The sequence below is a fragment of the Rutidosis leptorrhynchoides genome, chromosome 4 (assembly GCF_046630445.1).
Source record: "Rutidosis leptorrhynchoides isolate AG116_Rl617_1_P2 chromosome 4, CSIRO_AGI_Rlap_v1, whole genome shotgun sequence".
Classification (NCBI taxonomy): domain Eukaryota; kingdom Viridiplantae; phylum Streptophyta; class Magnoliopsida; order Asterales; family Asteraceae; genus Rutidosis; species Rutidosis leptorrhynchoides.
The window spans coordinates 233,363,674-233,377,118 of NC_092336.1; the positions used below are offsets into that span (position 1 = coordinate 233,363,674).

At 32.1% G+C, this 13,445-nt stretch overlaps 1 protein-coding gene across 1 annotated transcript; it reads left to right on the forward strand.

Annotated features, from left to right (window-relative positions):
• Nucleotides 1-435: 435 nt before the first annotated feature.
• Nucleotides 436-900, forward strand: LOC139841475 (uncharacterized). Its single transcript, XM_071831692.1, has one exon. It carries the CDS (start codon nt 436-438, stop codon nt 898-900), a length of 465 nt encoding a protein of 154 aa, XP_071687793.1.
• The last annotated feature ends 12,545 nt before the right edge of the window (nt 901-13,445 follow it).

Genomic DNA, 13,445 nt, shown 5'->3' on the forward strand with positions numbered 1-13,445 from the left:
CATACAAACATCCATAAAATACTCTCTACAATTGTGTAGGTTAATTATCTTTTAGCCAAGACAATTATCCATTCTTTATCTTATCCAAATCTTGATTTCGTGTAATCTGTGGCTAATTGGATCGAAATACATGATAGGAAAGTGACCACGTGATTCAAGGAACAATTCGGTTATTAATTTATCATATTCTCAACCCAACACACATTCATTTAACACTCTTTATACCTAATCTTAATCTGTAATAAATCTCAGTTTAAGGGGTAAAATAGTCAATTTATTATGTTTTACTTTGTAAAAACACTAAATTAAAATCATAACCTATCTAAATGATCGATATGATTTTTCAGTCGGAGATCCAATCACAAAAAAAGATTGTTCCTATTCTTACATTTATAACACATCATCTATGCATCTGTATCTAATTTAATTCAATCTATGGTCAAGTGGATCCACGCTTATCGTCTTATGGATCACAATTTTTGGGATGTAATGATGCCTGCAAATGCGAGTTGGAGTTGGCGTAAACTTCTTCAGATAAGCCCTATGATCCAAGATCATTTTTTACACAGAATCCGTAATGGGGGTAACACCTCAATTTGGTATGATATATGGTCCGATCATGGTCACTTGGTGAATGTTATATCTAGAAGAAATATTATACGCGCTGGATTTGATGGTAATGAAAAGTTTTGTGATTACATTTCTATGAATGGGTGGATTTGGCCAGTAACATGGCGCAATGAATACCCTTTGCTTCAAACAATTGCCCCTCCTGTTTTGTCAATTGAATCTGATGTGGTGCAATGGGTTGATCCAAGTGGCTATGTTTCTGACTTTGCGGTTGCAAAAGTGTGGGAGACTATCAGCAGAAGTGTCTTCGAGCATAGGCAAGATAGGTAATCGCCTAGGACTCAAAAATTTAAAATGCCCAAAATTTTGAATATGTAAATATTTTTCTTAATATTTTTTAATTAAATTAAATAAAAATTGTCAACTAAAGTTAAAATACTTTGTTTTTAATAGTTAAATACAATGTAAGTAAATAAATAGATAAATTGGAGTATTATTTTGTTATGCGTAGTAAAAAAATTTAACGTATATGTGGGCTATAACACCCGATCAAAATCCATTAACGGCGATACTAACTCTGTTTCCAGTGCAAAGCTTGACTTCTATGTAACATCAAAGTTCTACAGCGGAATTAATTAATACCTGAGATAAAACATGAAAACAGGTCAACAAAATTTGTTGAGTGAATCTACATGTTTAGTAAATCGTTTATCATTTGTTAGACCACGAGATTTCGTTCAAAGCATGGTAAAAATTATACATCTGTTATGAGCATCTGAATATAAAGCTTTAACATGCGAATAGCTAAACGCTACGCGACTTCCTTTACCCTATGATAGCATACACTGATCAAGTGTACAAGTTACGAAGTAATAAGCACCCTTCGTTGGGCGAGGCTGTCAGACCTAACGGACCCGTCCCTATGATTCGAGCTTACAAATGTAATTAAGATATTCAAGCTAAGGGCTTTCTGATCAAACTCATATGTATATTTGTTTTTGTACTCGTGTCTAATTCGTAAAGCTAGATTAAAAACAGTATGTTATCTCATCCCAAAAAGTAAAAAATGTATGAGACTGTAGACTCACCTTGAGTGCACTTGAAGTTTTACACAAGCAACGAGTTGTCGGTAAACTATGATCGGGTAATATAGCCTAGATATATCAATATATAGTTACATAAGTCTATTTCAATATAGAGTTGATCCATAGTACAGTTGTCCTAATTGCTCAGACTGACGCACTTTACACAAAGTCAACTAGTTCATGCAAGTCAAACAAAGTCAAACTTGGTCAAGTTAGTCAAACTAAGTCATATATTCTCATATTAATTATAGTAGTCCTCAAAAGATCAAGTATGCATTTAATTAAATTAAATACACAAAATTCAGTCCATGTATCCCGCATCACGCTTTGTTGGTTTGGTTGCTTATGGATAATCGTTTAAAGACTCAAGACAAGCTCAAAGCTTGTGAGCGCAATCCTGGTTCTATTCTCTTATGTTCAGTATGCAAAAGTCAACAGGATTTACACGATCATTTATATTTTGAGTGCCCTTATTCGTCGCAGCTTTGTATGTAATTTTCTCCTATTATTCAAACCCCGATCTCATGTAACTTGTGGAAGTCTGTTCGTAACTCTTTGGTCCCATTTGCAGTTCATAAACGGGTTAGAAGTGTCACTTCTAAACTGGTTTTTGCAGCGTTTGTTTACTTCATTTGGCAAGAGAGGAATAATATGAAATGTCCCGTTCATATTGATTATAAACGTTCCATATTAATTGATTTCGTTGCGAGGTTTTGACCTCTATATGAGACGTTTTTCAAAGACTGCATTCATTTTTAAAACAACCATAACCTTTATTTTATCAATAAAGATTTCAAAAGCATTACGTAGAATATCAAATAATGATAATCTAAAATATACTGTTTACACACGACCATTACATAATGGTTTACAATAGAAATATATTACATCGACATATGTTTCTTGAATGCAGTTTTTACATAATATCATACAAACATGGACTCCAAATCTTGTCCTTATTTTAGTATGCAACAGCGGAAGCTCTTAATATTCACCTGAGAATAAACATGCTTTAAACATCAACAAAAATGTTGGTGAGTTATAGGTTTAACCTATATATATCAAATCGTAACAATAGACCACAAGATTTCATATTTCAATATACATCCCATACATAGAGATAAAAATCCTTCATATGGTGAACACCTGGTAACCGACATTAACAAGATGCATATATAAGAATATCCCCATCATTCCGGGACACCCTTCGGATATGATATAAATTTCGAAGTACTAAAGCATCCGGTACTTTGGATGGGGTTTGTTAGGCCCAATAGATCTATCTTTAGGATTCGCATCAATTAGGGTGTATGTTCCCTAATTCTTAGATTACCAGACTTAATAAAAAGGGGCATATTCGATTTTGATAATTCAACCATAGAATGTAGTTTCACGTACTTGTGTCTATTTTGTAAATCATTTATAAAACCTGCATGTATTCTCATCCCAAAAATATTAGATTTTAAAAGTGGGACTATAACTCACTTTCACAGATTTTTACTTCGTCGGGAAGTAAGACTTGGCCACTGGTCGATTCACGAACCTATAACAAATATGTACATATATATCAAAGTATATTCAAAATATATTTACAACACTTTTAATACATTTTGAAGTTTTAAGTTTATTAAGTCAGCTGTCCTCGTTAGTAACCTACAACTAGTTGTCCATAGTTAGATGTACAGAAATAAATCGATATATATTATCTTGAATCAATCCACGACCCAGTGTATACACGTCTCAGGCTAGATCACAACTCAAAGTATATATATTTTTAGAATCAACTTCAACCCTGTATAGCTAACTCCAACATTACTGCATATAGAGTGTCTATGGTTGTTCCAAATAATATATATACATGGGTCGATATGATATGTCAAAACATTTACATACGTGTCTATGGTATCCCAAGATTACATAATATATTAGAATACATGTATAATACAATATAACTTAGCTAGGATATGATTTGTATAGAATTGTTAATATTTCCCGTAGCTACAAAATCAAAAAATATCCAATCTTGTTTTACCCATAACTTCTTCATTTTAAATCCGTTTTGAGTGAATCAAATTGCTATGGTTTCATATTGAACTCTATTTTATGAATATAAACAGAAAAAGTATAGGTTTATAGTCAGAAATATAAGTTACAAGTCATTTTTGTAAGAGGTAGTCATTTTAGTCGAAAGAACGACGTCTTGATGACCATTTTGAAAAACATACTTTCACTTTGAGTTTAACCATGATTTTTGGATATAGTTTCATGTTCATAAGAAAAATCATTTTCCTAGAAGAATAACTTTTAAATCAAATTTTATCATAGTTTTAAATTATCAAACCCAAAATAGCCCGCGGTGTTACTACGACGGCGTATGTCCAGTTTTTCGGTGTTTTTCGTGTTTTCAGGTTTTAAATCATTAAGTTAGAATATCATATAGATATAGAACATGTATTTATTTGATTTTAAAAGTCAAGTTAGAAGGATTAACATTTGTTTGCGAACAAGTTTAGAATTAACTAAACTATGTTCTAGTGATTTCAAGTTTAAACCTTCGAATAAAATAGCTTTATATGTATGAATCGAATGATGTTATGAACATCATTACTACCTCAAGTTTTGTGGATAAACCTACTGGAAAAGAGACAAATGGATCTAGCTTCAAAGGATCTTGGATGGCTTGAAAGTTCTTGAAGTAGAATCATGACACGAAAACAAGTTCAAGTAAGATTTCCACTCGAAATAAGATTGTTATAGTTATAGAAATTGAATCAAAGTTTGAATATGAGTATTACCTTATATTATAAAGATATCTTACTATAAATAAGAAAGATTTATTGAGGTTGGATGATCACTCTACAAGATTGGAAGTAAGCTAGCAAACTTGGAAGTATTCTTGATTTTATGAAACTAGAACTTGTAGAATTTATGAAGAACACTTAGAACTTGAAGATGGAACTTGAGAGAGATCACTTAGATGAAGAAAACTGAAGAATGAAAGTGTTTGTAGGTGTTTTTGGTCGTTGGTATATGGATTAGATATAAAGGATGTGTAATTTTGTTTTCATGTAAATAAGTCATGAATGATTACTCATATTTTTGTAATTTTATGAGATATTTCATGCTAGTTACCAAATGATGGTTCCCACATATGTTAGGTGACTCACATGGGCTGCTAAGAGCTGATCATTGGAGTGTATATACCAATAGTACATACATCTAAAAGCTGTGTATTGTACGAGTACGAATACGAGTGCATACGAGTAGAATTGTTGATGAAACTGAACGAGGATGTAATTGTAAGCATTTTTGTTAAGTAGAAGTATTTTGATAAGTGTCTTGAAGTCTTTCAAAAGTGTATGAATAAATATTAAAACACTACATGTATATATATTTTAACTGAGTCGTTAAGTCATCGTTAGTCGTTACATGTAAATGTTGTTTTGAAACCTTTATGTTAACGATCTTGTTGAATGTTGTTAACCCATTATTTATTATAACAAATGAGATGTTAAATTGTTATAATATCATGATATTATGATATATAATATATCTTAGTATGATATATATACAGTTAAATGTCGTTACAACGATAATCGTTACATATATGTCTCGTTTCGAAATCATTAAGTTAGTAGTCTTATTTTTACATATGTATTTCATTGTTAATACACTTAATAATATATTTACTTATCATTTAACATAATTAACCAAGTGTATCAATATCTTAATATGATTCATATGTACCTAGTAAGACGTTGTTATAACGATAATCGTTATATATATCGTTTTCGAGTTTCTTAAATTAATAGTCTCATTTTTATGTATATAACTCATTGTTAAAATACCTAATGATATACATACTTATAATAAAATCATGTTAACTATATATATAACCATATATATGTCATCGTATAGTTTTTACAAGTTTTAACGTTCGTGAATCACCGGTCAACTTGGGTGGTCAATTGTCTATATGAAACCTATTTCAATTAAACAAGTCTTAACAAGTTTGATTGCTTAACATGTTGGAAACACTTAATCATGTAAATAACAATTTTATTTAATATATATATATATAAACATGGAAAAGTTCGGGTCACTACATAATAGACTCTTTAGTGGAAAGGTCCGCTCAGTAGATCAAATGTATGAGGTTATCTTCTCCACAATCAGATTAAAACTCCTTTCCCTCAAGTTCAAGGAGTCTCATCAATTGAAAGTCATGAAGGAAAACTGGGAAGTCCACTGATGTTTTTAGTTTAAGTTCACTAATGTTGTAGTTCGTTATTGTGTTGTTGGTTCTAGTTTATTTCGTTTTGTAATAGTCTTGTTGGCTCGTTTTTAGGTTGCAAGACTCATTTGCAACATTGAGATCCTCTTGTATTTATTGTATTATTATTTTTATTATTAATATTCTCCGTAGAATCCCTTTACCCAAAAAAAAATATGTATATATATATATATATATATATAAGAAAGTTATTGCTGACGTGTTATCTCATGATTAAAAGTTATTTACCGATGTTTATATATATGTATATATATATATGTATGTGTGTGTGTGTGTGATGGCCAGTCAAGTACCCTTAACGGCTCCGTCACTTGGTCCCACAGCTTGATCATAACTCTATATGAATTTCCATAAATAACATTGCATTCATTTAATAAAATTGATTTCCTCAAAAGAAAAATCTAAATCATTTGTAAGTTTAGAAAAACCAAACCAAATGTATAAAAAGGGTTGACCAAAACAAGTCAACAACTATCCACAATGTAAAAGTATTTAAAGTAGAATGCAATGTTAATCGTTAAATCAAAATCTGCGATAGACAATGCAGACTCTCTAAGCCCAGCGGAAGCAATCAATCATGGACTTGAGAATAAAACATGCGAGTAATCTGTCAACAAAAATGTTGAGTGAATTATTGGTTTAATATTGCAAACAATATTTAATTTAAACCATTAAAATTTATTTTTGAAAACATAAAGACTTAATTTGGACCACAAAATTATATGCTCGAAAACATATAAAACATTATTCCATTAACCCGTGAGCCACCCGGTAATCACTTAATAATTCCATACCCTTAACAAAAACCAATATAACAATATACACTGAACAGGTGTATCTTTCAAAATACGAAGTACTAATACATTCCTTCTATAACTCCTAGCGCGACTAGCACGAAATGAGACTGTCAGGCCCAATAGATCTATCCATAGGATTCGCGTTCATCAGTAGAAACCAGTGATTACAATTACCAGATTAGAGAATATTTTCGTTCGACTTACAATGAATAATTTAAACCAACTTCCACTTGTGCCCAATAAGTAAAATAAAATGCATGTATTCTCATCCCAAAAGATTTAAAATAGAAAAATGAGACTATAACTCACTTTAACGTAAATGAAGCAACAACACAGTAATGCGAATAGCAAAAGATAAAGTGATCAAGAATGACCACAACGCCAACCTATAAATAAAGCAGGTCAATATAAATAACTAACTTAGGTCAAGTCTTAGTATGACAGCTATAGTACTTGTTGCAAATAAGCATAGAACATCACTCGGTATGATTCGGTATGATCAGGACATCGTATAACACGTACATTCTATTTTTAGAAAGTTTTTATTTTTAGCAGGTTTTCATTTTTGGAAAGTTTCTATTTTTGAAAAGTTTCTATTTTTGGAAAGTGTCTACTTTTGAAAAGTTTCTATTTTTGGGAAGTTTTTATTTTAGGAAAGTTTCCTTAATTAGAAAAGTCAATAAAAGTCAACTAAAAGTCAAAGTCAACCGAAAGTTAACTCAAAAGTTGAAACGACCCGTCCATATTACTATAAACGTAGTACGTTATTCATTGGTCCCATAACGAGGTATTTGACCTCTATATGATATGTTTTAGAAAATATTGCATCCGTTTTATAAAAAGCACACCATTATTATACATAATGCATGTTTAAAGCAAGTGGGCGATTATTTAAGAAATAATCCTCATAATACACCGGTTTCCAAATACTACACACGTGACATAACAGTCGAATATAATACATGACAAAGGTTTTATTGAATGCAACACTTCATTTAAACAAAAGCATGAGACTCCATGCACAGCTTGCTCAGATAATGCAACAGCGGAAGACTTTTTTAAGGACTTGAGAATAAACATGCTTAAACAGTCAACACAAAAGTTGGTGAGATATATAGGTTTAAAGCTAGCATCGATATAAATATAGACCACAAGATTTCATAGTTATAAATATTTCAATAAAGATATTCTATAAGTTGTTGAGCGCTTCGGTAACCATACTTAACCATTAATGTAGCATATTTCCTTTATTATGAAATCTCCTTACACTGTACCAAGTGTAGTAAAAACGAAGTACTATGCAACCGTTTACGATACTAGAGCGACTATCCCGGTTGGGGTTTTCAAACCCGACAGATCTATCAATAGGATTCGCGCTTACATATTCTTACAATATGTAAGTATTAGTTACCAAGCTATTAGGGAAGATATGCAAGGTGGTACAACTCAACGTAGAATATATTTTAAGTACTTGTGTCCATAGCGTAAAACATAATATGCATGTATTCTCATCCCAAAAATATTTTTAGAGTTTAAAAATGGGACTATGTACTCATGGTAGTAAAAGTATATTAATAATAAGTTTTCAACTTATTAAAAATATGGCCGTCATCCTTGGATTCACGAACCTATAACAATAATAACGATTCAGATAATAATACATGTGAACGAAATTAATATAGCAAGTTCATATCATATCTTCAATCACATGTGATTGTTTAAGTTCATACTTTCAATCACGTGTGATTGTTTAAGTTTATATTTTCAATCACGTGTGATTGTTTAAGTTGTCAAGTTAGCAGTCCAACATTAGTAGTCCACAATTAGTAGTCCACAGTTAGTAGTCCACAATTAGTAGTACATAGTATACACGTGTTGTATAAGTCTCAATCATGATCCACAATACCGCTATTGTAGTTATACGTATTGTGTATGTGGTGTCTTTTGATTTATCCGACATGTTGTGTAACCATGACATGTTAGAATACATGTATAATACAAGAAAAGTTAGCTAGGATATGGTTAGTATAGATTTTAATGAATTAATCTCGTAGTCAATTTAGTCATTTTTAACCAATATTGTTTTGCCCATAACTTCTTTATTACAAATCCGTTTTGAGTGAATCAAAGTGCTATGGTTTCGTAACGAACTATAATTTTTAGAACTAAACTGAAAAATTAGTGGTTTATAGTCGGAGTTACAGGTTACAAGTCCATAATTGAAAGAGGTAGTCATTTCCGTCTAAAGAACGACATCTTGATGACCATTTTGAAAAATATACTTCTATTTTGAGTTTAACCATGATTTTTGGATATAGTTTCATCTTCATATAAAACATCATTTTCTCAGAAGAACAACTTTTAAATCCAAGATTATCATAGTTTTTAATTATCTAACCCAAAACAGCCACCGATTTTACTACGACGGCGTATGTCCGGTTTTACGGTGCTCTTCGTGTTTCCAAGTTTTAACTCATTAAGTTAGTATATCATATAGATATAAGACATGTGTTAAATTGTTTTTAAAAGTCAAGTTAGAAGGATTAACTTTGTTTGCGAACAAGTTTAGAATTAACTAAACTATGTTCTAGTTTATAAACTCTTATATAGATAGCTATAATTATATGAATTGAACAAGAGTTTTGGTAAGGCTAATACCTTGATTTAAGAAAGGGAAGTAGCTGAATATGAAGAGGATTTCTAGAGCTTGAAAGACTCCTTGAAAGGGTGCTTAAAGATAACCAAACTTGGAAGCAAAACTTGAATTAAAGTAAATGTTCTTGATCGCTTCTTATATGATGATTATAGATTGTTTTTGTAACTAGTTTTTGTTATGGATGATGAAGGTTTATTAGAACTTGAAGAGAGGATATTACAGAGTGTTTTTAGAGAGAAATAATAAGAGAATACTTGGAAGAGAATTGAAAGTAGAATGGATGTAAATGTGTGTAAAAAAATATACCATGTAAGGCCTTTATATACTACTTGTAATTTGTTGTTTTATGACAAATATCTAGGATAAGTTAAATACCATGAAGTCATGCATGACATAATAAGATTGATAATGTCATGCATGACATAATACATCAATCATGCAAATTACTATTGGTATATACGAATAGTAAATACTTTATGTTATTTTTTTTAACTAATATCTAGTATAAGTTAAATTGATGATGTCATGAATGACATAATACTCCACTAACACATATTTTTATTAGTATATATCAATAGTAAATACTTCTAGAAGCTTCGTATAATACGTGTATATATACTATATGAATATGAGTAGGATTCTTGAGAAAAATGAACGAAAATACGAGTATAGCTATCCTTTATATGTTTTTGTATATTATTAAGTGTATTTAATACTTTTAAGGTTGTATTAATACTCATAATACATTGTATGTAAATACATTTTAATATAAGTTAATTACATCGTTTAAATAGTAATATATATATATATATATATATATATATATATATATATATATATATATATATATATATATATATATATATATATATATATATATATATATATATATATATATATATATATGTATTGTTTGAAAACTCTCTAAATTAGTAGTATGAAAATGTATATATAATACCTTGTTAATGAGATATTTAATTATCATATTTTTAAATTATATATATATATATATATATATATATATATATATATATATATATACACACACACACACACACATATATATATATATATATATATATATATATATATATATACATATATACAATTAATACAAGTTATGACGTTCGTGAATCGTAGGAATAAAAGGGTGGCCAAATGTATGTATAAAACTCTATTCGGAGGTTCAAGATTTATCAATTTTCATTATTTATCAAGTTGAAATTATTAAATCATGTTAGTAGTATAATCAAGTAGTCAGAAAAATCCGGGTCATCACAGTACCTACCCGTTAAAAAAATTTCGTCCTGAAATTTGAAGTAGTACTTATTCAATGGGCGGTGTTTGTAAACAGTTGTGGATACTTCTGTTCCATCTGGTCCTCTCTTTCCCAAGTGAACTCATGACCTCTTCGAGCATTCCAACGAACCCTAACTATAGGTATGTTGCTTTGCTTGAGCTGTTTGACTTCACGGTCCATGATTTCAACAGGCTCTTCTATAAAATGCAGTTTCTCGTCGATTTGGAATTCTTCAAGAGGAACAGTGAGGTCTTATTTTGTAAGGCATTTCCTTAGGTTCGAGACATGAAAGGTATTGTGTACTCCAGCAAGTTGTTGTGGTAGCTTAAGTCGATAAGCCACCGGTCCAATACGTTCGATGATCATGAATGCTCCTACGTATCTTGGGTTCAATTTACCCCTCTTACCAAAGCGTATCACACCTTTCCAAGGTGACACTTTTAACATAACCATGTCATCAACCTGAAATTCTAATGGCTTCCTTCGAACATCAGCATAGCTCTTTTGACGACTTTGGGCGGTCTTCAATCTCTCATTGATTTACACAATCTTTTCAGTAGTCTCATGTATGATCTCAGGACCAGTTAGTTGTCTGTCACCTACTTCGTTCCAACAAATAGGGATCTACACTTTCTTCTATAAAGTGCTTCGAATGGTGCAACATTAATACTCGTATGATAACTGTTGTTATATGAGAATTCTGCCAATGGTAAATATTTATCCCATCTATTTCCGAAATCGATCACACATGCTCTAAGCATGTCTTCAAGAGTCTGAATGGTCCTTTCACTTTGCCCATCGGTTTGAGGATGATATGCAGTGCTCATATCCAGACGAGTCCCTAGAGCTTCATGTAGTGATTGCCAAAACCTTGATGTAAACCTACTGCCGCGATCGGATATAATGGAGATAGGTACTCCATGTCTTGAAACAACTTCCTTCATGTATAATCGTATCAAATTCTCCATCTTATCCATTTCCTTCATAGGTAGGAAATGTGCAGATTTGGTGAGACGATCGACAATTACCCAAATGGTGTCATAACCCCATGCAGTCTTTGGTAGCTTCGTGATGAAATCCATAGTAATACATTTCCATTTCCATTCCGGGATTTCTGGTTGTTGAAGCAAACCTAATGGTTTTTGATGTTCTGCCTTGACTTTGGAGCAAGTCAAACATTCTCCAATGTATGTTGCAATGTCAGCCTTCAAATTCGGCCACCAAAAGTGTGCTTTTAGATCTTGATATATCTTTCCAGCTCCTAGATGTATCGAGTATCTCGTCTTATGTGCCTCATCCAAAACCAATTTTCTTAACCCTTTAAACTTCGGTACCCAAATGCGTCCAGCGAAGTATCGGGTTCCGTCTTCCCGTTTAACAAGCTGTTTATCTATCCCTTTAAGCATCTCATTTCCAAAGTTCTCTTCAGAAAGAGCTCCTTGTTGAGCCTCCTTAATTTGGGTAGTGAGGTTCGTACGAATCTTCATATTCATTGCTCGTACTCGAATCGGCTCTCTTTCCTTCCTGCTTAAAGCATCTGCTACTACATTTGCTTTTCCGGGATGATAGCGAATTTCACAATCATAGTCGTTTATCAGCTCGACCCACCTGCGTTGCCTCATGTTCAGTTGTTTTTGGTTGAAGATATGTTGAAGGCTTTTATGATCGGTATACACAGTACATTTAACCCCGTACAAGTAGTGTCACCAAATCTTTAATACAAACACAACTGCTCCCAATTCTAGGTCATGAGTCGTATAATTTTGTTCATGAATCTTCAGTTTTCGGGATGCATATGCAATAACCTTCTTTCGTTGCATGAGGACACAACCAAAACCTTGTCGCGAAGCGTCACAATAAATTACAAAATCATCGTTTCCTTCAAGTAACGATAGAATAGGCGATGTAGTCAACTTCTTCTTTAATAATTGAAATGCGACTTCCTGCTCAGAAGTCCATTCGTACTTCTTCCCTTTGTGTGTTAATGCTGCCAATGGTTTGGCTATCCGGGAAAAATCTTGAATAAACCTTCTGTAATAGTTAGCAAGACCCAAAAATTGGCGTATTTGCGTTGGAGTCTTTAGGATCTCCCACTTTTCAATGGCTTCAATCTTGGCCGGATCAACCTAAATTCCTTCAATGCTGACAATGTGACCAAGGAACTGTACTTCCTTCAGCCAAAAGGCGCACTTGGAAAACTTTGCGTATAACTGTTCTTTCTTTAACAGTTCCAACACCAACCTTAAATGTTGCTCATGTTCTTGTTCATTTTTGGAATAAATAAGAATATCATCAATAAAGACAATAACAAACTTATCCAAATACGGACTGCATACCCGATTCATGAGGTCCATGAATATAGCTAGTGCGTTTGTCAGCCCGAACGTCATGACCAAAAATTCATAATGACCATAGCGTGTCCTAAATGCGGTTTTCGAAATATCTTCTTCTTTGACTCACAACTGATGATAACCCGATCTTAGATCGATCTTGGAGTAAACATGTGATCCTTGCAGCTGATCAAACAAGTCGTCAATTCTCGGTAATGGGTACCGATTCTTGATAGTTAACTTGTTTAGTTCACGGTAATCTATATACATGTGGAAGGATCCATCTTTCTTCTTGACGAATAAAATAGGAACTCCCCATGGTGAAGTACTCGGTCGGATGAATCCACGGTCGAGTAGTTCTTGTAACTGACTTTATAGTTCTTTTATTTCAGATGGTGCAAGTCTGTATGGAG

What these genes read in the sequence shown, in the direction of transcription:
- LOC139841475 (XM_071831692.1), top strand. Translation starts at nt 436, where the DNA reads ATGGTCAAGTGGATCCACGCTTATCGTCTTATGGATCACAATTTTTGG.